At 37.8% G+C, this 25,521-nt stretch overlaps 1 protein-coding gene and 1 long non-coding RNA gene across 2 annotated transcripts; both read right to left on the bottom strand.

The window, feature by feature from the left end:
- Positions 1-449: 449 nt before the first annotated feature.
- Positions 450-14,540, bottom strand: LOC143436014 (uncharacterized). Its single transcript, XR_013106272.1, has 3 exons — positions 14,408-14,540; positions 1,691-1,800; positions 450-606 (listed from the first exon to the last, which is right to left on the bottom strand). It is a non-coding gene; the product is annotated as an uncharacterized LOC143436014 (long non-coding RNA).
- A 205-nt stretch (positions 14,541-14,745) lies between these two features.
- On the bottom strand, positions 14,746-24,500 carry LOC143436011 (rho GTPase-activating protein 20-like). The gene is made up of 4 exons (XM_076919830.1): positions 24,326-24,500; positions 22,031-22,094; positions 18,903-19,088; positions 14,746-15,077 (listed from the first exon to the last, which is right to left on the bottom strand). Exons 1-4 carry the CDS (start codon positions 24,356-24,358, stop codon positions 14,866-14,868), a joined length of 495 nt encoding a protein of 164 aa, XP_076775945.1. The 5' UTR covers positions 24,359-24,500; the 3' UTR covers positions 14,746-14,865.
- Between the last annotated feature and the right edge of the window lie 1,021 nt (positions 24,501-25,521).

The raw sequence follows: 25,521 nt of genomic DNA, 5'->3' as shown, positions 1-25,521 counted from the left end.
GGTGGGAGTTTTTCATAACTATAATATGTCATAACAATGAAGCACAACTGTCATGTGCTCCCAGTACATCTACAATAGAAAACCAATAAACAAACAAAACCCTAGTTAATCTGGATTTTTTCAACTTGACTGTAGTCTTTTGGACACAGCATGTTCTTAGTTAAACATCAGTATCTAAAATCAATATCTGAAAAGAAAGAAAGAAAACAGTAAAGAACAAAGAACCAAAGAAATTATTCACTTTCTTCAAGCTACATCAACTATCTCCCTTTCCAATCCTTCTGAAAGATCAATGCATCTCCCACTCCAGAAGAATGTAATCCTAGGGTATTCTTTAACATGAATGACCTTTCTGAGGTAGTCCCAATTCCTGGATCACAATGACTTTGTTCCCAAAAGGAAAAATCAGATCCTTTTACCTTTTCTGAGCAGTTACTCCCAAATAATGAGTTCCTGCAAGTCTGATCCCACAGCACGTGAGGTGCTAAGTGGAGAGATAAGAGGTCGGTGTCTAGGTGAATCCTTGAAGAGGTTTTAATTTTTAATAATTCATGAATAAAATGGTTGAGCAAGAGGATGTATGGTTGTGGCATATTCAATGGAATACTATAAAAAGAAAAAGGAGAATTTTACTGTTGATTGTCTAACAATTAATATTACTTATAAACTCTGAATAAAAAATGCACATAAATGTTTTGTAGATCAGCTACTTATAAAATCAAAATTCAAAAGATGTAAGAATATACAGCTAATGTATTGCCTAGAATATTTTCTGCAAATGACTTTGCCCTATAGAATCATGGGAATTTTTAAAAATTATGTATGAATATCTGTGTGCTACATGCTACCCACAGAACCCAGGGGAAGGTGTCAGGCTCCCTGGAAATGGAATAAATGAAGATAGTTACAGTCCATGTGTGTTCAGTGTATGGAAACAGTGTTGTTAGACAGTGAACCATCTTTCCCGCCACCATGAGGACATATTTAATATCTAATGTAGTATGAATAGACATCACATGCTTCTGACACACTGGAACATGAGGAGTATAAAACACACTAGTGACCCTACACAATGCCGTTATAAAAGCTTCTGCTATAGGTAAGACAGAGATACTAAGGTCATGGGTAGAAATTGGAGCTCAAAGTTAATTTTATCTAAGAAATCATTCCATGCAGTATCACCGTCAAGAAAAATGATTCAAAAAGTCAAAGCTATACCTGACCCCAACCTCTCTAGGTAGTTATAGTTAAGAAAGACAACTCAGTAATAGCCTCATTTTATAATCAATGACACATATTTAACAAGTACAATATTTGCAAAACTATGGTAATAATATTAGGATGTAAATAATCCACAAATATTATACACACTTACTTAATTCATCTCATACAGGAACTCAAATCAATACTCTAGGCTGACCTGCACACAACTGTGTAGCATAGACTGTCTTGCAAACCATGGCAGTTATAATGTAGAAGATGCGCAAATGGCGGGACTACAGACACGGTGCAACACTCTTGCTTGAGAAATGCACCTGTTTATAAAGTGACTATACATGTTTGCGAAAAGGGAACCTCTCAGAATAGGACATCATTCCTTTTTATAGTCCTGTAAATACAAGCCTATGTACCTTCAAATTGTATTGCTTCTATCTTTGTGCAGTTCCTCAAGATCTTACTCTATCATTACCTTTGTGTGGCAGAATTGTTTCCAAGCACAGAATCTTCATCTGGGATACTAATCCAATTTTCGTATGAATCTGAAGAAAGCAAGTTTCCTTGTATATTGCTACTGAAATCCTTTTTTAATGACAAAAAATCAAGAAAAGTAATAGTAAATGTACAAGTAGAAAGTATTTGAGAAACTTTTTGTATAAAATAACATTTTAGACCAGTGATTCTCAAACTGTATGTCAAAATCCATTTGGGGGTCACAAATCATATATCCAGCATATCAGATATACCACACATTATGCATTATAATTCACAATTGTAGCAAAATTTCAATTATGAAATAACAGCAAAATAATGTTATGGTTAGAGATGACCACAGCATGATCAACTATATTAGTGTCTCGGGATTAGGAAGGCTGAGAACAGCGGGTTGACACCCTACTTTCTTAAGAGTTTCCCAACCTGTCACCAACCAGAATTTTGGCTCAAAAGTGGAACAATACAGGCAGGAGTTTATGTGTTCTTATGTAAGACTAGAATCAAAGAAGCAGAGTTCTGGCTCCAGTATCAATTAAGTAAACTTACTATCTATTCATATTCCCTTTCCTGGCTTCCAGTCCAAACTACTACCTGCAATCAGAGATCTGCACTCTACTTCACAGCCTGAAGCTCTGCCTGTCTCAAAGGAGGCCAGCTCCTATGTGGGACATTCAGATAGGAGCCTATTATAACTCCTCTCTGAGAGGCTCCACCCAGCAGCTGACTAAAACAGATAAAGAGACCAACAGCCAAACATTGGATGGAGCTCAAGGACTCTTATGGAAGTGCTGGGGAAAGGATTCCTGGTCCTGAAGGAGATAGGGACTCCACAGGAACACCAACGGAGTCAACTAACCTGCACTATTGGCAGCTATAAAAAAGAATACCAAAGCTCCATCATGACCTATGGCATGTATGTAGTAAATGTGCAGCTCAGTCTCCATGTGGGTTTCCCAACATGTAAACTGGGGGCTATCCTTAAAGCTGTTGACTATCTGTGGAAACCCTTCACAAACTGGCCTCAGTAGAAGAAAATGTGCTAACCCTGAAGAGAGTGGATGTGCCAGGGGGTGAAGATAACACAGGGGACCCTAACATGCTCAGAGGAGAAGGGAAGAGACTCTGTGAAGGGTGATGAGGGAGGGGTCAGCATTCAAGATGAATAAATGAATGTGTAATAATAATAATATCAAAAATAAATAATAAACAATAATTTTTTAAAAAACCAAAAAACCCGCTGCTCACCCCTCCTCCAGTCTGAGGCCTGCGGGTAAGTGCACCCAGGAGCCCCCCAGACACATTCTGGGGGATCCATAGAACCCATAGCCAGCGCTAGCACGCCCTGTCCACTGCTCGCCCCTCCTGCAGTCTGAGGCCTGCGGGTAAGTGCACCCAGGAGCCCCCCAGACACATTCTGGGGGATCCATAGAACACATAGCCAGTGCTAGCACGCCCCTTCCGCCGCTCTCCCCTCCTCCAGTCTGATGCCTGCGGGTAAGTGCACCCAGGAGCCCCCCCAGACACATTCTGGGGGATCCATAGAACCCATAGCCAGCGCTAGCACGCCCCGTCCGCCTCTCGCCCCTCCTGCAGTCTGAGGCCTGCGGGTAAGTGCACCCAGGAACCCCCAGACACATTCTGGGGGATCCATAGAACACATAGCCAGCGCTAGCACGCCCTGTCCACTGCTCGCCCCTCCTGCAGTCTGAGGCCTGGGGGTAAGTGCACCTAGGAGCCCCCCAGACACATTCTGGGGGATCCATAGAACACATAGCCAGCGCTAGCACGCCCCTTCCCCTGCTCGCCCCTCTTGCAGTCTGAGGCCTGCGGATAAGTGCACCCAGGAGTCCCCCAGACACATTCTGGGGGATCCATAGAACCCATAGCCAGCACTAGCACGCTCCTTCTGCTGCTCGCCTCCCCTCCGGGTCTGAGGCCTGCAGGGTCTGAGTCCCAGACCAGACCTCTACCAAGGTCTGCAGTTGTGTGGACCCCGGATTCCACCTGAGACATACTGGAAGGTCCGCTAAACCCAGAGCCACAGAGGAACAACTGAACTCAGAGTGTCAGACAACATACCCTGAGATATCCAAGAGGAGACACTGCACCCAGAACAGCAGACATCTAGCTGGACTGCTACCTTGGAGGCACCATATCCTGAGGCATCCTAGAGATACCACTGTAATCAGGGCAGCTGGAAAAAAACCAGAAAGACATCTGGACTCCTAGAAGACCAAACAAAAGTGAGACAACTGGAAAGACAGGCTTCAATCAGAGACAGAAGTACAGGTAGCACTAGAATTAACCAGATGGCAAAAGGCAGGCGCAAGAACGTAAGCAACAGAAACCAAAGTTACATGGCATCATCAGAACCCAGTTCCCCCATCATAGCAAGCCCTGAACACCCCATCACACCAGAAAAGCAGGATTCAGAATTAAAATCACTTCTCATGATGATGATAGAGGACTTTAAGAAAGACATAAATAACACTCTCAAAGAACAGATAGAAACCCTTAGAGAGGAAACACAAAAATCCCTTAAGGAATTACAAGAAAATGCAACCAAACGGGAGAAGGAATTAAACAAAACCATGCAGGATCTAAAAAACGGAAGTAGAAACAATAAAGAAATCACAAAGGGAGAACACCCTGGAGATAGAAAACTTAAAAAAACGATCAGGAGTCATAGATACAAGTATTACCAACAGAATACAAGAGATGGAAGAGAGAATCTCATGTGCAGAAGATACCATGGAAAACATTGACACAACTGTCAAAGAAACGCAAAATACAAAAAGCTACTAACCCAAAATATACAAGAAATCCAAGACACAATGAGAAGGCCAAACCTAAGGATAATAGGAATAGATGAGGGGGAAGACTCCCAACTTAAAGGACCAGTAAATATCCTCAACAAAATTATAGAGGAAAACTTCCCTAACCTAAAGAAAGAGATGTCCATAAATATACAAGAAGCCTACAGAACTCCAAATAGTTTAGACCAGAAAAGAAATACTTCCCGCCACATAATAGTCAAAACATCAAATGTACAAAACAAAGAAAAAATACTAAAAGCAGTAAGGGAAAAAGGCAAAGTAACATATAAAGGCAGACCTATAAGAATTACACCAGACTTCTCACCAGAGACCATAAAAGCCAGAAGATCCTGGACTGATATCATACAGACCCTAAAAGAACATAAATGTCAGCCCAGACTACTATACCCAGCAAAACTGTCAATCATTATTGATGGAGAAACCAAAATATTCCATGACAAATCCAAATTTACACAGTATCTCAACACAAACCCAGCACTTCAAAGGATAATTGGTGGAAAACTCCATCACAAGGAGGGAAACTACAACCTGGAAAAAGCAGGAAAGTAATCTTCCAAAAACCGTAAAAGAAGGTAGCTACACAAACATATCTCCACTGCCAATAACAAAAATAACAGGAAACAACACTCATTTTTCCTTAATATCTCTTAATATCAATGGACTCAATTCTCCAGTAAAAAGACATAGACTATCAGACTGGATACGTAAACAGGACCCAACATTTTGCTGCATTCAGGAAACGCACCTCTGTGGAAAGGACAGACACTACCTCAGAGTAAAAGGTTGGAAAACAATCTACCAAGCAAATGGTCCCAAGAAACAAGCTGGAGTAGCGATTCTAATATCAAATAAAATCAGTTTTCAACCAGAAGTAATCAAAAAAGATAAAGAAGGACACTTCATATTCATCAAAGGAAAAATGTACCAAGAGGAACTTGCAATTCTCAACATCTATGCCCCAAATGTAAGGGCACCCACATACATAAAAGACACTTTACTAAAACTTAAAGCATACATTGCACCCTACACAATAATAGTGGGAGATTTCAACACCCCACTCTCAGCTATGGACAGGTCATGGAAACAGAAACTAAATCGAGACACAATGAAACTAACAGAAGTTATGAACCAATTGGACTTAACTGACATCTATAGAACATTTCACCCTAAAACAAAAGAATACACCTTCTTCTCAGCACCTCATGGTACCTTCTCGAAAATAGACCATATAATTGGTCACAAAACAGGCCTCAACAGATACAAAAAGATTGAAATAATCCCCAGCACCTTATCAGACCACCATGGATTAAGACTGGTCTTTGACATGGACAAAAACATCAGAAAACCGACATACACTTGGCAACTGAACAATGCTCTACTCAATGACAACTTGGTCAAGGAAGAAATTAAGAAAGAAATTAAAGACTTTTTAGATTTAAATGAAAATGAGGACACATCATATCAAAACATGTGGGACTCATTGAAAGCAGTACTAAGAGGAAAAATCATAGCTCTAAGTGCTCACAAAAAGAAAGTGGAAAGAGCATACATCAACAACTTGACAGCAAACCTGAAAGCATTAGAACAAAAAGACGCTAGTATACCCAAGAGGAGTAGATGGCAGGAAATAGTCAAACTCAGGGCTGAAATCAACCAAGTCGAAACAAAAAGAACTATACAAAATATCAACAAAACCAGGAGCTGGTTCTTTGAGAAAATCAACAAGATAGACAAACCCTTAGCCAGACTAACCAAAGGGCGCAGAGACAGCATTCAAATTAATAAAATCAGAACTGAAAAGGGAGACATAACAACAGAAACAGAGGAAATTAAAAAAATTATCAGATCCTACTACAAAGGCCTATACTCAACAAAATTGGAAAATCTGGAGGAAATGAACAATTTTCTAGATAGATACCAAACGAGGAGCAGATAAACAACCTAAACAGTCCCATAACGCCTAAAGAAATAGACACAGTCATTAAAAATCTTCCCACCAAAAAATGTCCGGGGCCAGATGGTTTCAGTGCAGAATTCTTTCAGACCTTCAAGGAAGACCTAATACCAATCCTCTTCAAGTTATTCCATCGAATAGAAACAGAAGGAACACTACCCAATTCATTCTATGAAGCTACCATTACACTCATACCTAAACCACAGAAAGACCCAACAAAGAAAGAGAACTACAGACCAATCTCTCTTATGAATATTGATGCAAAAATACTCAATAAAATTCTCGCAAACCGAATCCAACAACACATCAAAACAATTATCCATCAAGATCAAGTAGGCTTTATCCCAGGAATGCAGGGATGGTTCAATATTCGGAAATCCATCAATGTAATCCACTACATAAATAAACTCAAAGAGAAAAACCACATGGTCATCTGACTGGATGCTGAGAAAGCATTTGACAAAATTCAACATCCCTTCATGTTAAAAGTCTTGGAAAGATCAGGAATTCAAGGCCCATATCTAAACATAGTAAAAGCAATATACAGCAAGCCAGTAGCCAACATCAAACTAAATGGAGAGAAACTGGAAGCAATCCCACTAAGATCAGGGACTAGGCAAGGCTGCCCACTCTCACCTTACCTATTCAATATAGTACTGGAAGTCTTAGCTAGAGCAATTAGACAACAAAAGGAAGTCAAAGGGATACAAATAGGAAAGGAAGAAGTCAAAATTTCACTATTTGCGGATGACATGATAGTATACTTAAGTGAACCTAAAACTTCCACCAGAGAACTCCTAAACCTGATAAACAACTTTAGCAATGTGGCTGGATATAAAATCAACTCAAACAAATCAGTAGCCTTCCTCTACTCAAAGGATACACAGGCAGAGAAAGAAATCAGGGAAATGACACCCTTCACAATAGCCACGAATAAAATAAATTATCTTGGAGTGAATCTAACAAAGCAAGTGAAAGATCTGTATGACAAGAACTTCAAGTCTCTCAAGAAAGAAATTGAAGAACATCTCAGAAGATGGAAAGATCTCCCATGCTCCTGGATTGGCAAGATTAATTTAGTAAAAATGGCTATCCTGCCAAAAGCAATCTACAGATTCAATGCAATACCCATCAAAATTCCAAATCAATTCTTCATAGAGATAGAAAAAGCAATTTACAAATTCATTTGGAATAACAAAAAACCTAGGATAGCGAGAACTATTCTCAACAATAAAAGAACCTCTGGGGGAATCACCATTCCGGACCTCAAACTGTACTACAGAGCAGTAGTGATAAAAACTGCTTGGTATTGGTACAGAGACAGAAAGGACGATCAATGGAACAGAATTGAAGACCCAGAAATGAACCCGCATACCTATGGTCACTTGATATTTGGCAAGGGAGCTAAATTCATCCAGTGGAAAAAGGACAGCATTTTCAACAAGTGGTGCTGGCTCAACTGGAGGTCAACATGTAGAAGAATGCAAATTAATCCATTCTTATCTCCTTGCACAAAGCTCAACTCCAAGTGGATAAAGGACCTTCACATAAAGCCAGGTACACTGAAAATATTAGAAGAGAAGTTGGGGAAGACCCTCGAATACCTAGGCACAGGGGAAAAGTTCCTGAACAGAACACCAATGGCTTATGCTCTAAGATCAAGAATCGACAAATGGGACCTCATCAAATTGCAAAGCTTCTGTAAGGCAAAGGACACTGTCAACAAGACAAAACGGCAACCAACAGATTGGGAAAAGATCATTACCAATCCTACATCTGATAGGGGGCTAATATCTAATATTTACAAAGAACTCAAGAAATTAGACACCAAACAACAAAATAACCCCATTAAAAAATGGGGTACAGAGCTAAACAAAGAATTCTCAACTGAGGAAACTCAAATGGCCGAGAAGCACCTTAAGAAATGCTCAACATCCTTAGTCATCAGGGAAATGCAAATCAAAACAACACTGAGATACCACCTCACACCAGTCAGAATGGCTAAGATCAAAAACTCAGGTGATAGTAGATGCTGGCGAGGATGTGAAGAAAGAGGAACACTCCTGCATTGTTGGTGGGGTTGCAAGCTGGTACAACCACTTTGGAAGTCAGTCTGGCAGTTACTCAGAAAATTGGACATAGCACTACCTGAGGACCCAGCTATACCACTTCTGGGTATATACCCAGAAAATGCCTCAACAAATAACAAAGACATATGCTCCACTATGTTCATAGCAGCCCTATTTATAATAGCCAGAAGCTGGAAAGAACCCAGATGCCCTTCAACAGAGGAATGGATACAAAAAATGTGGTACATTTACACAATGGAATATTACTCAGCTATTAAAAATAATGAATTTGAGAAATTCTTAGGTAAATGGATGGATCTAGAAAATATCATCCTGAGTGAGTTAACCCAATCACAAAAGAACACACATGGTATTTACTCACTGATAAGCGGAGATTAGCCCAAAAGTTTGAAACAACAAAGATTCAACTACCAGAAGACACGAAGCTCATGAAGAAGAAAGAACAAGTGAGGATGCCTAGGTCTTTCTTAGAAGGAGTAACTAAATAACCAAGGGAGCAAATATGGAGACACAGTGTGGGTCAGAATCATAAGGGGGGGTTGTAGGGAGACCATTGTGTCTGGGTATTCATTCCATAGGCAGTCACCAAAAATAGACGCTGATAGGGATGTCAGGATGGGAAAGCTGACAGCAGCCTGATAAGGCTGTCTCCTTAGAGGTCTCTCAGAGTCGGACATACCCAGAGACAGATACCCACAGCTATCCATTAATCTGATCAAAGTTCCCAATGGAGGAGTTAGAGAGTAAATTGAGGGAACCGTGAACCATACGGGCTGGTGGCCCTGTGAGGAGAGCAAGAATACCAACCAGCCAGAGCTCCCCAGGGTCTAAACCACCAGCCCAGGTGCACATAGGGAGAGACACATGACTCCAGCTGTATATGTAGGGGAGGATGGCCCTGTTGGGCATAGGTGGGAGACAAGATCATTGGTACCCTGAAGGCTGAGCACTGAGGGGGGGGAATCTGAGGGTGGGGAGGGAGGCTGGGGGTAGGTGGGTAACACCTTCATAGAGGCAGGAGGAGGGGGGATGGGATAAGGGGTTCCTGGGTGGTGGGGGAAATATGGTAAGGGGATAAAATTTGAAATGTAAATATTATATCCAATAAAAGAGGGGAAAAATAGAAAAGCGGTTAGAACCAACATTCTTAATAAAATGTCAGCCCTCTTTAAAAAAAAAAACTATCTTGATACTAAAATTTGTTTTGAGAATTGTATATTGCAGTATGATCAGCCTTGGTGTATCTACTCAACAAGCAAGCTGGGCAGACCTGCTCAAACCTCTGAGGCCCGTGAATTCCATCTGGAGGCAGCGAAGACACAGCATCAGAGGATTGTCAACTTGCTCTCCCCCCCCACTCCTCTTCTAATATCTCAACGCCCATAATCAGCTTGAAGAAGCTAATGATGAGTCAGCGCCCCTATTCCCTGGGCATGGGGACTAAGGTGGTAAATGTTGGGCTGTCTCCCTAGGGAAAAGTAGTGGTTTTGTCGGAATAGAGAGGATTAGCTAGGGTTTATTGCATAGCCATAACCTATTAGTAGAAATCTGTATAATTAATACCAAGATGAAGATATAAACTCTTAAATGGCACCAATTTACTTTGTTTACAAATTTTAAGGTTTTCATTGGCATGAGCTTCTTAGTGATATAAGAGTGAGACGAATATTGTTACTCTCATAGGCATTGTACCAGTATAACACATTTAGGAATACAAAGCTTAGACCCAGTCCTTCTTTAACTTTTTTAAACTGATTTGAGATGGTCAGCCTGTGAGATAAGGACTATAGCAAATTCATGACTTGGAGTTTATTATAAGGGTGTTCTCTATGTTTTATTTAGAAACAGCTGAGTGGAGTTAACAGGAAACAGTCCAGATTACCTTATATGGATAGCTGGTTTTCAAAACATCAGAAATCCTTAGAATTGATATGACAAACATTTCAGTATTAATGTTCACTTTCATTAGAGACCTGTCTGCTACGGACAGCTTCCTATATTGAATTCTAAGAAGAAATTGAGCATCCTTGGAGTTACTCCAGTTGTGGTGAGACAGCCACTAGCAAGAATTGCCACTTTCCTTCTACAGACAAATTACTGTCCAGAAAAGGACACACTTGCAGAATAGTCGACTGATTATATCTGCCTAGACAGAGTAATCAGCCCTTAATAATTCTGCAGCACTAAGGTCTGTCAGATGATCCTGGGCCAGAAGGCAGAAGAACAGATGCTCCAACGTTTTGAAGTAGAGCGAGTGTCCAGGTGTTCAGAGGTCTCTATAAATTGGCTAAGTTTTAGAAGCTATGCTTTGTGCTTCCCACAATTATAGTCAACTCAGTCATTCTGGATTTCTGATGGGGTTGAAAACTTATAGCTATTTACTTTGAGAGAAAAGATCTGAGTGTATGGTCATCAGCTGACATTCATCCTAAAGCCAAGGAAAAAGCCAGGTTCAGAACTAAGTGTTTTAGTTAGGATAGATGACAGAGGTGCTGGTTAGTCAACAAAAGGATGGACTGGGTATTAGGACTATCTTGTACCTCACTGGTACAAATAGGCATAATTATGCTCTAATTGTATTTTGAGAGAAAAGTTTCCTTTTAACAGGAAGGGTGATGTGTAGGAGGAGCTAAGGTGGGAGGAGTACTGAGAGGAAGAAAAGGAGTAAGAAGAGGAGAAGAAGAAGGAGAGGAGAAGCTAGGTGATGAAAGAGAGATAGAGGGGGGAGACAGGGAAGCAGATGTTCATGTATCTCCACCAGTCAAAGATAGTTGATATATCTAGGTTGGGTAGTGGGTTACACCTCTGATTGAACAATACCAAACTTATAAAGCCTATGATTAACATTTCTTAAAAAAATGTATAAATGCAAAATGAAAAGGGGGCATGGGATAGGGGTTTTCTAAGAGGGGGGAATGGGGAAACAGGATGGTATCTGAAGTGTAAATGAAAGATCTAATAAAAAAAACAAAAAACAAAAAAAAACAAAAACAAAAAAAAAATAAAATAAAAAAAATAAAAAACCAAAAAACAATCAAGGAACAAAACCAAATGCTTCTTCAGAAAATAATCAACCATCAAACAATGACAGGGCCAGAAAACACCTTATTCTAATCATATAATTTGTTGAATTAGTACTTTTCAGTTCACAGTAAAGTTGGAATATACATGTACAACTCTGCTTACAGGCTCACCTGGAATAATAGCCAATGTTCTTACGTGACCATCCTGTTTTACCTGTGAGACGGTCTTACAGTTTCACAACGATTCCTTAAAAATTGTAGATATTCAACTATTTGAACTAATACAATTAATTGTAAGCAGCGGGTTGTTTGAAGAACAGTACAGTGTCTTTGTTCATAAAATACAACAATTAACTTTCATGGGCGAAGGATAGCAAATCAGAAAAATGGATGATTCCCAGATATTCCTGTACCTTTAAATTGCTCTCAATACACATGGTCACCTTCCGTTATTGATCCACTTTTCCTCGCATCATGAGGCCCCAGGCTTCTGGCAAGAAGAGCCAGAAACACTTGCCAAGCTCAAGAGCCAGGGAGGGATAATTCAGTACCTTTACCTAATGTTATTCAGCATGCCTACTCTCAGACCTTTGTCTTTTCTTGATGTCTGGGGCCATTGCTCCACAGTCTACTGAGAGGAAAACTCAGATCATGGCCCAAATAAAAATAAATCAATGATATTTGCTCCAGGTTTACTGCTGCTCACTGCTAAGTTAAGTGTTGTAGATTATTTACAAGTAGGTTAGGCTGATTTTTGATTATTTGACATGGGGTTAGGATGGCAATACCTGGCAAAAATGAAAGTCCTGCTACATATTTTGGTAGAGAAGGAAAAAAATTTCATGCATCTGCTGGACAGATGGTAACATCCAAGTCTCTTATAATCTATTATTAGTTTGTGGTGGAGTATCTATTTTGTACTGTTTTTGTTATTTGTGAGAAATATTTTTTTTATGATTTAAGACATGTATATTTTAAAACAAAATATTACCACTATTCTTCCTCCTTCTGCTATGCATTCACATGCTACAGTTATAGAGGTGACATCAGTGGGAACATTACTAATGCCAAAACAAAGCCCATCTGATATATGAGGAAGTTAACTTCCAACAGAAGGTGTTAACTTGTGTCTTTGTGATCAATCTTTGAGCTTGTCAGACTATTGCCTTCCTTGCCTCTTATCCAGAGGTCATGTGTCCTAAGTTCAAGGAAACTGTGAGCATCAGGTAATCTCAAGGCCAGAAAGCACATATGCATCTCTCTAGCGATGGTGAATGTTGGTGATACAAAAACGTTCCTTACCTTTAAAACTGAACCTACAATAAGCAGGGCCTCTTCATTCCAGTCAATCTGCAGTTGAGTGTTAATCTTATACTACAGGGACCAGTGTAATTTTTACAATAACAACCTGGATATTTGATCAAATTCTTGCCCCTTTTCCACAATTATGGATAATATATCTTGTGTGTATAAGGACAAGCTTCTATTATTACAGATCCAAACAGCAGAAGTACAAATATGTCTTTTAAGGTAAATCAGAAACTTGGCAATTATGGATGCATAGCTACAACTGAAAGGAATGAAGAAGGCATTGACCTTTTTTTCTTTTTAGCTTCCAAATATAGTATCTTCCCTAACCATTATTCCCAATTTGAAACACCAAGGTTGTCTTGGAATCAGATAATCCTCAGGACTGAACCACACTAAAGCATTTTGGTCAATGGTCCTCTCTTACTTTTTTTCTCTTCTATGATTATCTTTCTCAAGCATGCCAATCTAAGTTACTATTGGCTATTTCTCTTATGAAGACCAAATCACTATTTTACTTCCTGTCTGCCCTAACCTCTATTATAAATCCTAACATTTGTGTTTTTAAGAAAGCTTTCTTTTTCACTACACTTCTGAGACTTTTATTTCCTTCCTCTGTGACTTCTTATTTTCAACTATCTTTATCTAAAGATACTGTCACATTTAAGAACCCAGTGAACTGAACCCAATTTCAGTCATTTTCCATGTTTTCAGTCTGTAAAAATGATGACCACACACATATTTGCTCCATATTTTTGCTCTTTGAAATTGATTACATGATTACAGTTATTGATGACAGAAAAGTCTGATCTAAAATACCTGAGGAGTGGGCAGTAATTCTCATGTGTCTAACAAGATAAACTTGTTCCCATGCAGCATAAATTCCTGATGAAAACTTAGTGCTAAAATAGATGCTGGACATAAATGATTATTATGCACTAAGTGGAAATCTAGTACAGTATTTAAAATAGACTAAACTATAGTAGGTGGCAATTTTATACAGTCCACTAGGATAAAAAGATCAATAAAAATAGTAAAGAACAACATGTCCATCTAATGCATTGATAATATCAAATAAAGGTTTGTAGATATTTTTAATTATAAGATGGAGTAATCTCAGAGGCGATGTCATTAAGGTAAATTCTAGGTTAACATGAAATCATAACACAGCTGACAGAATTGATAGTTGGAGAATGAGGGGGAAACTTCCATAGATCCATTTCATCCAACATGCTGGTGAGTTTGGGTCTTTGCTGAAATCAGTGCAAAATATAGGAATACAATTTCTTTTCTCTCTTTTCATTTTTCTTTAAATTAGAAGACTCAAACTTCAGTAGTTTCTATTTCTGTTTAAAAAATCTTACCCTCATAAATAGGTTATCTATACATTCATTAGTTTGATGAAATAATTTACACTTAGAACAAAGATTTCCAGAAATTATGTGAAATAGGACAACTCTAGAAACACAAAATGAAGCTCACAAGTATTGGAGGAAGCATCATTCTGTTCAATGGAACAATGGGTGGAAATTTGCAAACGAGTTGTTTTTTTGCTGGTGATGGTGTATTTTGAGGTGTCTTCCAAGTTGCAGAAACATTTGCTTGTAATTTCTCTGAATCTAATAAAGAAGGAAATTGTTATTTGTTGTAACTGAATTCACTTAGGCCTTGCATGCCCTTCACATTTTGTAACCTGAATGCCTTCTGCATCACCACAAATACACAGAAAATAACTAATCAGTATTATTACATTTATAATAATGACACTGATTCATAAGGCACTGGATACCTAGTTGTATATGGCTCATACTTCTGGCATAAAATGTGAATTCTTGTATTTGCATTGAAAGCTATGCATATAGATAATGGAGTCAAGCCATAATATAGTACCAAACTTTACTCCACCTCTGTGACTGTCTAACTAAACACCCATGGGCAACTTAAATTAACAGCAGTATCTGCACTTCACAACAAGACTTGCCTGTGGGTAGTTTGCCATCAAGACAAATAGAACTCAGCTCTTTTACAAAGAGTTGTCCTTTCGAATTAACTCCTGGGACAGTACATGCTTGGTACAGCTGAGGAATGGAGCCATGATGGAAATATGATGTTACGAAAGTTCTTTGTTTCTTATCATGTCTTTTTTCAACATCTGAGGAGAAAATGAGATCATTACATGGAACGTGTAATTTCTACAGTTCTTTAAAAAACCAAATTTCAATTGCATAAAGTCCCTGTTCTAATGTGTTAGTCATCCTGTCGTGTCTATATATTCTTTCCAATGCTCTACACTGTTACCAATCTTACAGATGTCTCTAAGGCAGTATGTAGCGTTCTCTATGACATTATCCAGTGTGAATACTGAGATGATGATCTGTAAGTTGCATTGCATCATAAGATAACTGATATCCAATTGAACAAGTTCCCTGAACTCTGTACAGGCAGGTGCTTCAGTAGTTATATCTGTTTTCATAGCCACCTTCACTTTTATTCACATCAATCAGTTTTCTATTGTCTTGAAATGTCATAGTGAAGCTCTTCACATCCTGAGTTTTCTTGTTGTGCTTGAAGAACCATTGTTAAACGTCTCTCATCAGTAGTATGTCCCCTTCATGCGAATGTATATATGACTATTTTGTCCAACTCTGGACCATGGTTTTAACTGTGTAAGTTCAAATCTGAGATCAAAGTTTAGTTTTCTCTCCTAAGACTTATTTTCAAAACACGGACCATAAAGAAATGTTATACATGCTACTTAAAACAAAAGTATTCAGAGTAAACACAGGAGTCATATAACAAAATATAAAATAAATAGACTTTCTGAGTATAGAACACACACGCTATTTGTCTAAAAAAAAAAAATAGTCAGGCCTGAAAACACAAGTAACATGATATAGACTGAATAAGATGTATGAGGTTACTTTTGTGTGTTGTATGTATGTGTTCAAATCCACATGAATTTAACTGTGTGTGTATGTGTGTATATACACACACAACAACTTTCTGTATAAAAACAAAAATGTAAAAACTATAAAGGGGGTACATTTGAGTCAAGTGGAAAATAAGAAAATTACACTATTTTTTTTTAAATCCAAAACTCAACTTTAAAAGCTCTATTTCTTAATTATCACGTCCATTTGCAATCCAGACAAAGGTGTAGAAGACACAAGGTATTGAAGTAAAACCAGGATCAGATAAACCATTTAAATGGTACCATAACCCCTAAAGAAATAGAAGCAGTCATTAATAGTCTCCCAAGCAAATTAAGCCTAGGACCAGATGGGTTTACTACAGAATTCTATCAGACTTTCCAGGAAGACCTAATACCAATATTCTTCAAAATATTCCACAAAATAAAAATAGAAAGAACACCACCCAAATAGTTCTATGAAGTGACAATTATGCTTATAACGAAACCACACAAAGACCCAACAATGAAACAGAACTTCAGACCAATTTATCTCATGAATATTGAATCAAAAATATGCAATAAAATAAAATTCTCACAAACCAAATCCAAGAACACATGAAAACAATCATGCATCATGGTCAAGTAGACTTCATCCTAGGGACTCAAGGATGGTTCAGTATATAGAAACCCATTGATGAAATTGACTATATAAACAACCTCAAAGAAAAAAATCCACATGATCAGTTCATGAGATGCTGAGAAAGCATTTGACAAAATCCAATACACCTTTTGATGATAAAAGTCTTGGAAAGAACATGAATTCGAGTCCTATACCTAAACATAGTAAAAGCAATATACAACAAACAAGTAGCCAACATCAAACTAAATGGAGATAAACTTGAAGCAATCCCACTAAAATCAGGGACTAGACAAAGCTGCCCACACTTTTCCTACATACTAAATACAGTACTTGAAGTCCTAGCCAGAGCAATTAGACAGCAAATGGAAGTCAAAGGGAAATTAGAAAGGAAGAAATTTTAAAAAACACTATTTGAAGATGATAAAATAGTATACTTAAGTGACCCCAAAAATTCCACCAGGGAACTCTGCAACCTAATAAACAACTTCAGCAAAGTGGCTGCATATAACATTAACTCAAATAAATCATTAGCCTTCCTCCACTCAAAGGATAAACAGACTCAAAAAGAAATTAGGGAAATGACACCCTTCACAATAGTCACAAATAAAAATACCTTAGTATGACTTTAATAATAAAGCTATTATTTTCCAGACAATAGCATAATTTCATTCTTGTTCTGTATAACAAAAACTTCAAGTGTCTAAAAACATGCCCCAACATATAACAAGGACACCTTTTCCACTATGTTCATAGCAGCCTTATTTATAATAGACAGAAGCTGGAAAGAACCAAGATGTCCTTCAGCAGAGGAAAGGATACAGAAAATGTGGTACATTTGCACAATGGAGTACTATACAGTTACTAAAAAATACTTCATGAAATTCTTTCGCAAATGGATGGAAGTAGAAAATATCATACTGAGTAAGGTAATCCAGTCACAAAAGAACACACATAATATACTCTCACTAATAAGTTGATATTAGCCCCCCAAAATTTAAAAAATTGTATAAAAGCAAAAAGGAAAAGGGGGCATGGGATAGCGGTTTTCTAGGGAAGGCAAATGGGGAAAGGGGATGGCATCTCAAATGTAAATAAAATGTAAATAAAATGTAAATAAAAATAAATAAAAATAAGGTAAAAAAAGAAAAAACAAAAAAAAAAAGAAAATTTCATACTGAGTAAGGTAATCCAGTCACAAAAGAACACACATAATATACTCTCACTAATGAGTTGATATTAGCCCAAAAGCTGGAAATACTCAAAATACAATTCAAAGACAACATGAAACTCAAGAAGAAGGAAGAACAAAGTATGGATGGGTAATTTGGTTCTTCTTAGAAGGGGGAACCAAATAATAATGGGAGGAGACACAGACACAAAGTGTAGAGCACAGACTGAAGGAAAAGGCATCCAGAGACTGCAACACCTGGGGATCCATCCCATATAAAGTTATCAAACCCAAACACAATTGTGGATGCCAAGAAGTGTTGCTGACAGGAGCCTGATATAGCTGTCTCCTGAGAGGCTCTGAAAGAGCCTGATAAATGACAGAGGTGGATGCTCACAGCCAGCCATTGGGCTGAGCAGAGTCTTCAGTGGAGAAGTTAGAGAAAGGACTGAAGGAGCAGAAGGGGTTTGCAACCCTATAGGAAGAACAACAAAATGAGCCAACCAGAGTCCTAAGAGCTCCTGCGACTGAACCACCAAACAAAGAGTACACATGGAGCAACTCATGGCTCCAGGTGCATATGTAGCAGAGGATGGCTTTGTTGGACACCAATAGGAGGAGAGGCTCCTGTTCCTGTGAAGGCTTCATGTCCCAGTGTATGAGAATGCCAGTAAGGAGACATGGTAGTGGGTATGTGGGGGGACACCCTCATAGTAGCAAGGGGAGAAGGGTGGGATAGGGTATTTTCCAAGGGGATAACATTTGAAATGTAAATGAAGAAAATAGTGGATTAAACAAAAGAAGAAAACTAGAGTCTGGCCTAAGAGACTAACGTTATTTTTACATTAGTCTGAAAAAGATGATCTTCAATTCCATACATATAACTTTTCTGTTTCTCTTGCAATACAATAGCTTAAATGCAGTTCTTAGGTCCTTTTCTGCTTTGATCATGAAACTAAGGGAAATCATATTCTAATGGGAGAAAAGATGTGTGCACACAGACTCATGTGCATATAGTGTCTGGGCATACCAGCTTATGTTGACTATCTATCTAGAACAAATATAATGTTCTTCCTATAATCAAGCTTTATATAACAATATAGAGATCTCAGGCTAGACTTGGGCCATATTGTTTTGTTTGCGGTTTGTTTTCTACAGTGCCCCTTCCTCAAGCAAGAAAATGACAACATGCATTGGAATTTTGTGCCAAATTGAGACGGGAACTGAGCTGGTACTTGAAGGAAGGTGGAGGACTCACTTTGCTGCTGGCTTGTAGGTGAGTACGTTAAGGCAGGCTTTAAGATGAATTGCGTCTGTGCATCCAAGTATATGTCGTTCACAAGCAGCCCAGGCAAGGTGAGAAAAGCAGGGAACATTTTTGAGTTCCTTCTATTGAAGTTAGTTTGAAGGTTGTTCAGTATAATATCATGTAGACACTCCTGGCCTATAAGAAGAAAATAAGAGTATGAATTAAATCTAGTAATAATGAGTGGGCAAACCTTCCAATGGGATTTAGCATGCACTGCTGTGCTTTGTGTCTCATTCTTCTTCTGGACAATGTAGACTGTATACTCTAAGCATTAGTAGACTTACAGAGATATTATCATAAAGGAAGAATGTATAAGCTGAAAACTCTAAAATCGAGGAGATAATTTTCAATTTATCACTTTATTTATATCTACCAGAGCACTTTGTTTGGCAGATTTTGCTGTGTTCTACTCTGACAGTATTAAGACCTGCCTGTTATAGTCTTGATATCAATAAGATTTTTACATCACAAGAAATTCAGTTTATTTGTCTAGCTTTATATTAATCAATTTAAATAATTCCCACTGCATATATGTCTTCATATCATTTGGAGCATAGAACTCTATAAGTAATTCTATTAGCCATAGAAAGCACTTCTCTGTCCAATACTTTTTCTCTCATGATGACAACCACATTTATAGAGAGTCCATTTCCATTCACAATATGAGGACAGGGTTTCTTGGAATCAGTGAAGTGGAATGGCCTCTGCTTCCTCCATTGGTGTTCTCCCTGACAATGGTCAGGGTGATGCTTTATGCTCTAGAAAATACATGAGCCCTTCTGGACACACAACAGTTTCTTAGTACTCTAGTTGGAAACATGGACCTAGAAGAATGTGGCCTAATAATGAGGCAGGATGAATGTGTATGCAATAGAAACCTGTTCTCATCACATCAGATAATTTATAAACTGAAGGTTAAGAAGAGTCACCAGAGGAATATGTACAATTCCAAAGCTGGATAGACAAATCATGTTTCTCCATAGAGCTATATGAACAATACCAGATGAAGTAAACTCTCTGCTATCTGCTACACCTTGGGAGGGCATGCAAGCACGTTTAAAGAACAATTCAGTGTCTTTACGAAAACTGCAATTCAAGACATTTTTCTTGCGTGTGTGTTTGAAGATTTCTCACAAGCAGTAAGAATAATCCCTTTCTCACAACACCACTTTTAGACTGTTCCAACAAACAGTTAGCTCTGAGCCAGAACTACAATTACAAAATTGGAATTAAATCGATGTTCTTAATGTGCTCTCCCCTGTTTTAAGTTATTTTTTCTCTAATGAAATGTCAAAAGAGTATGTGCTGTGTGATAGATATTGTTTTGTTGGAAGTATGAAACCTTGACTTTGACCAGTTCTGATGAATCACCAATATGATTAAAGTCTTGATTTGCCTTTGTTTCTGACACAGATGGAATGTCAGTGCTACAATGAGAGCAAGATTTAAAGCAATATTGAGATGAAAGGACTCCAGATCCTTCCCAGTGATCAATGGGAAAAAATATAGACATGAGGGATACTTACTAGCATATGGCCTGTGGGTTGAAATACACATTTAAAATCATGCTGAGAAACTAAGAAGAGCTTTAAGTTCTTGGGATTTCTGAAGCATCCATGATGAACAAAGCTCTTCCAAACCTTAAAATACTATCAATTTGACACATTTCACTCCATAAATTTGTTTTAAATGTCTGCATTTATCTTTTCATGGACTGAGTACTGCTATTGTGTCCACCTTATAAAAAGTAAAAAGACAAGATGATTTTGGCAGATTCCTATACTTTCAGCACTCATTTGATTGAAATAGTGAGCGTTGAGAGTTCTTTACTTGCCTGGACTCAATAGCAATACTCGGTTGCATAAAGGAAAATAAAGTCCAATGAGTGGGTTTAGGGTCTAGTTCATTAAAGCCCTGAAAATAAATATTGAGGACAACCAAAAGTATTGGTTTTGGATTCCTTCAAATGATCAAGAATATCCCCACAGATTCTTTTCAAGATACATGAGAAAATTTTGAATAACAATATTCTCTCATCTCCAAAAGACATTGTTACTGTCACTTGTCTGAAGGTCACCTTATGTGTTAGAGCTTCATGTTTCCATTAGCTTTCAAAAGATCAACTTTGCAAGCACTCTTGATCTCACAATTTAAATCTTATCCAAATGCTTCTGATCACTTTATTTATTTATTTGGCAATAATGTAGTTAGGGAGAAATTAAAACACTGCAATAGAAGGAATGTCAGGTGATTCAGTCAGGAAGCCTCCAATAATCTGATGATAATCTCTCATTCAATGGGGGAATTACTGGTCAAAGGAAGACGTGAACTGAATATTTCACATGGACTCAGAGATATGTATACATGCACAATTTTCATTATGAAACAGAATCTACATAGTTTGGAATGAACAGAATAATTTTTAAAGTTTCCAAATTTCTTACTGCTTATGAAAAACCTTCACACACACACCCAAGAAAAAAAGGCTTGTGGCTGAAGTTTCCTTAAAGACAGTGAGTTGTTCTTTGAACCTGTTTTCATTTTAATTTTAGACTTGTTTCTGGTTGTAACTGTTTGGCTCCAATGTACATCTTTGTACCATTCTGAGCCTGATACCTGAGCAGGTCAGAACAGGGAATTTGATCTCCTGAAACTGGAATTATGAATGACTATTGGCTATTACGTGGGTGTTGGAAATCACTAAATATTTCCTTCTACACATAAGGTTTTCTGTAATGATCAACAAATGTTTTTTTTTTTTTCAGTTATTTTCTTCAGAAACAATACATACAGAGTTTTGTTTTTTCTCTTTTTAGGAAAATTATGTTTCTCAAAAAAAACACAGAATTTCAGTTATTTCTTTTTTGTTAGACCTACGACTCTTTCATAATGACATGTTATCATGTGCCAGAAGGCTGTATTAAAATTAGTAATTATAAATATAATAAATTAAAAAATGTTTAGTTATTTTGCTTTAGTGTGTACTTATATTTAAGAGTACATAATGAAATCATTGAGACTTCAGGCTTAGATTACTGACCTCAGCTGGTCCTTCCTTAGATTTTCCTGTTACTTACCTTGAAGTAATCTTGGAGCTTCCCATTGGCCAGGACAGAACCACAGTTGGTATTCTTCAATGTACTGGGAGCCAAAAAGAACCAACCGTCACAAATAATCTGACAGTAGAATCTTGAAGAATCTAGTGGTTTCTTTTCTTACAATTTTGAGCTCTCTAGCAGGGAAATTACTAGAACCAGTATTAATGGCATGTGTTCTAACCACAGGTTTGGGTCATCAGGACAAAATTCAGAGAAAACCCTTGGTTTATCTGAGAAAACCTTCGTCTATTGCAAAGTAGAATAATTGCATTCTACCACCAACGTAAGAAAGAATATATTATTATTATTATTATTATTATTATTATTATGTCTTTTCGAGACAAGGTTTCTCTGTGTAGCCCTGGCTGTCCTGGAACTCACTCTGTAGACCAGGCTGGCCTCGAACCCAGAAATCCGCGTGCCTCTGCTTCCCAAGTGCTGGGATTAAAGGCATGTGCCACCACCACCCAGCAGAAAATATTATAAAATTACTTACATAGGTCTCTGTCAGGGGAATATTGAACGTTGATTTGGCTTAAGCACACAACCTAGTACCCACAGAGCAATATACTCCCAGTGATTATGATGACTTGATAAAGAACATTTGAAAGCTATGGTTGCTTCAGCAACAGGAGAAAAACAGACAAAAACAGGGAAGCTTTGAAGGTGCCTAGGAGTACACACAACTTTTGGTTTTCATTCAGAGATAGCCAGTCTGTGGAAAGGACGAAGGTGTGTCTAATTTGGAAAATAGGCCAGATACTGGAAAGAAGTTCCACAACATAATTATTGCACACCAAGTAATGGATCCATTCAAAACAGTCATATAAATAGAAGGTTCTGTTGAAGTAGTTAGAAGCTGCTGACCCCTGTGGTTGAATTAGGGATAGGCTGAAAGAAGCTGAGGAGGATGACCCTGTAGGAGGACTAGCAGTCTCACTCAATCTGGATCCCTGGGATCTGTCAAACACTTGCTCACCAAAATGCAGCATAGACCAGTGAATATGAGGCCCCCAACACACATACTGCAGAGGACTGCCGGGTCTGTGTTCAATCAGTGATGATACACTTAACCCTCAAGAGACTGGAGGCCATAGTGTGTTTTGATGTCAGGTTGGGGGGAAGATGAGGGGTAGGGACATCCTCATGAAGACAGGAGGGTCAGGAAGAGGTACAGGATGTTGAACAGACTGAAGGTGGATGGGGGCTGGGCAGTCATCAATGAAATATAAAGTGAAAAAAACTAAATAATAAATGAAATGAAAGAAATGGTTAGCAACCTCTAGGAGTGACTAAAATGATAATATGCTCTAACTGGTGTTATCATTTATTGTACTTTCTTGCTGATTCATGATTAAAACAATCAAAAATTGTTCCATAGAGTTCTTAATTATTACACTAGGGGATAAAAGTCCACTCAAGCAGACATGCTTACCTACACCCACTGAAACACACAAGGAGGGGACATAGTGAGTCAGAGAAAGAGTGATAGAGACAGAAAACCAGAATGACACTAAGAGAGTCATCATACAAACTCACAGGAAGTGATAGAGAGCAACATACACACATTCAAGAAACACACATACATATACACACACAAAGACAGAGACAGAGAAAGATACACACACACACACACACACACACACACAGTCAGAAATAGACAGAGATACACATGCACATTTAAAACAGAAAGACCAAATGTATAGACATGTATGCAGAGAGAAAGAACATAGATGAAATCTTTATTATAGATTTAAAAATGACAACACCACACTAGAACATGCACACTTAAACCCTGAAATGAAATGAAATGAAAACAAGAAGGAATAAGAGAGGAGAGGATTTATATACCATAAAGGAATTCAATAACAATTTAATGAAGAGAAAGAAAAAATGAGAAGAAAGAAAGAGAGAAAAATCTTGTTATCTCTAAGGTTGGCATCCTTTAAATAATTCTGTGTACATATGACCAATTAATCTCACTTTGTTAGGATGCATCTTTAGTGGCTAGTAACAGTAAAAATATAGCTCAATATCCTTGGGCTATGAGTTTAATTTCTATGGAATTGTAGATAAGATATTCAAGAAAAAGTCCCTGTAAAGATTATTATTATATCTTGGATACCATTGGTTCTAAAGGGAAAAGATTGTAAAATATGATTTGTAAATTTATCATGATTAAGTTTTATATGTATTATTTATTTGCATACACACTTGCACATACCTCAAATACAAAATTCAAGTTTAACTCAAAGTAACTTGAAAATAACTTACAGGCACTCTAATCATCGGTAGTAGCTTCTTCATTATATCATTCACTGTATCTCTGGTTGTTGCTGGTACACATAACGGCTATGAAAAGTACAGAGAAGCGTGGTATAAAATAACTTTGAACCTCATGATTACAAAATTAGTGTCTAATCATACTATAATCTAAAGTCTGTAATACAGAAGAAACAATTAGTTTTATTTCCTTGATTTAAATCAGGAAGACTGTCAGTCTACCATATTTATCACAAAATTAACTATGTGGGTACTTGGAATTCAAACATAACTGTAACAAGTTGTGTATAATAAAAGATTACTAAGTAGCCATAGGTGCAGGAGCACAGAATCGTAGTTTTCTCTTGAATTATGGCCATGGAAAGCAGGGTGGGTGGTTAACACAGAGCAAAACCCTTTGCTTCCTCTCCATCCAGAATTCATCATTTTACACCATTGCATTCATACACAGCATGAGCTCAGTTCTAGGAAAATCAGGATAAATAGCAGCTTCACTTAAAAAATGAAACAAGACAAAAACAAACAAAAATAAAAAATTATAAACAAAACAAACAAAAGATGAGTGAGTATTCTCTTCATTATCATGCTTTGTATACAGTTAGATAATGTACAGATATACAGCACTGAAATAAGTAATGGTAATAGAACTAGGAACCCGAAATAAATAATTTAGAATTACTCCATCACTTAATACTGCCAAGAACAAGCAAAGTGCTTGTATTATTAGCTCTCTACCACCTCTCACATTTAAAAATTGCTCCAGAGACCTAGGAAAACATCAAGAAGAAAATAGCATTAAATCAAATGATACGAATCTGAGAAGATACCACTGTTACACTGGAATCCTAATACAGTACCAAAGTGTATGACAGTGAGTAGATAGGTATATCTTTATGAAGTTAGTTTCTACAGTATCAGCTATTTGCCATAAGCATTGTAAGTTTCTCAGAAACAATCCTTTATGTAAGAATCATAACACAGTGCTGACTTCCCACTATCTATAACCAACCTTGACCCAAGACCAAAGGAAACCACTTCATAAGCCATCTCTTTCACAGAGTTTTCTTTAGTGTCTTCTAACTGCTGGGCATAACCTGTTACCCTGAAAATAAGTGTGTGTGTGTGTGTTTGTGTGTGTGTGTGTGTGTGTGTGTGTGTGTGTATGTGTGCGCGTGTACTGAAAATTT

This window comes from Arvicanthis niloticus, chromosome 22, assembly GCF_011762505.2.
Source record: "Arvicanthis niloticus isolate mArvNil1 chromosome 22, mArvNil1.pat.X, whole genome shotgun sequence".
Taxonomy (NCBI): Eukaryota; Metazoa; Chordata; class Mammalia; order Rodentia; family Muridae; genus Arvicanthis; species Arvicanthis niloticus.
Note: the sequence above shows the minus strand (reverse complement) of the source record. Positions and strands in the feature narration are given on the sequence as shown.